The sequence below is a fragment of the Carya illinoinensis genome, chromosome 3, assembly GCF_018687715.1.
Source record: "Carya illinoinensis cultivar Pawnee chromosome 3, C.illinoinensisPawnee_v1, whole genome shotgun sequence".
Classification (NCBI taxonomy): Eukaryota; Viridiplantae; Streptophyta; class Magnoliopsida; order Fagales; family Juglandaceae; genus Carya; species Carya illinoinensis.
Window position 1 is genome coordinate 45,030,657 of NC_056754.1, and position 920 is coordinate 45,031,576.

At 41.7% G+C, this 920-nt stretch overlaps 1 protein-coding gene across 1 annotated transcript; it reads right to left on the reverse strand.

Moving 5' to 3' along the window:
* Nucleotides 1–391: 391 nt before the first annotated feature.
* LOC122305692 lies at nucleotides 392–920 on the reverse strand. Its single transcript, XM_043118255.1, has 2 exons — nucleotides 612–920; nucleotides 392–530 (listed from the first exon to the last, which is right to left on the reverse strand). The coding sequence occupies exons 1-2, from the start codon at nucleotides 899–901 to the stop codon at nucleotides 512–514; spliced, it is 309 nt and encodes a 102-aa protein (XP_042974189.1). The 5' UTR covers nucleotides 902–920; the 3' UTR covers nucleotides 392–511.

Below are 920 nucleotides of genomic sequence, written 5' to 3' on the forward strand. Positions count from 1 at the left end.
TTTAACAGTTTTAGTGAAATTACCTAAAAAAATAATTTTAGTGAAACAATCTATGATACATTCTTCTTAGAGCTTGGCTCAGTTGCTGGAAAAAAAGAAGATAAAAAAGATGAAATCCAAATCGCAGAACTAGCCTTTACTCGAACTAGTCTTGTGATTTCTGACATCCTCTATTTTTCTATTTCTACTAAAAATTAAAAGGATGGTCATTATTTTACTCATTTATTTAAATAAGGGAGATATAAGTAGAACACAGCAAGTAATAATTTTTATCCTTATCACTCAATTTCATGCTACCCTCTATTATAAATCTCCTAAACTGCCCATCCCTGTGAGAACCAAGCAAAGAGAACCAAATCTTTTTAAAATCAAAAAACAAGCAAACAAGTAGAGATAAAAGAGGATGAAATTGAGGTATCGAACCTTGGAAGACGCCATATTGGACAAAACACCACCTTCCCGCTGTTGTACCCAGTCTTGTGCAGGGTTCTCCAACGTGAAGTAAACGTCATCACCGCGCAATCTCAAATCTGCAACAACAGCTTCAATTACAAACCACAACTCGAATCCACAGCCAAAAAAACATGCTGAGAATCTAATTGGAGACTCACAACTCGGATTGAGCTTTGAAACTGCAATAGAAGAAGACGCTAGAGACGAAGAAGACGAGAGAGATGCTGGCCTTGTCGAAGAGGAGCGCTCGAACCCGGAGTTGGAGATGGATATGAGCCCTAGAATTGGACTCGTCGGTCCGCATGAAGGCTTTCCATGAGGAAGGCGAGTTGAGGAAATCGGAGAAACCGGCGTATTTGGAGTCGCCCAGCCACGAGCGCCACACCCCGCAGGCCTCGAGCTTTCTGGCCAGTTCGTAGCCCCGACCCTCCTCCCCCATTAGAGACATTGTTCTGTATGCAGCAAAG

Coding starts and splice junctions, on each gene's coding strand:
- LOC122305692 (XM_043118255.1), bottom strand. CDS start 901: ATGTCTCTAATGGGGGAGGAGGGTCGGGGCTACGAACTGGCCAGAAAG.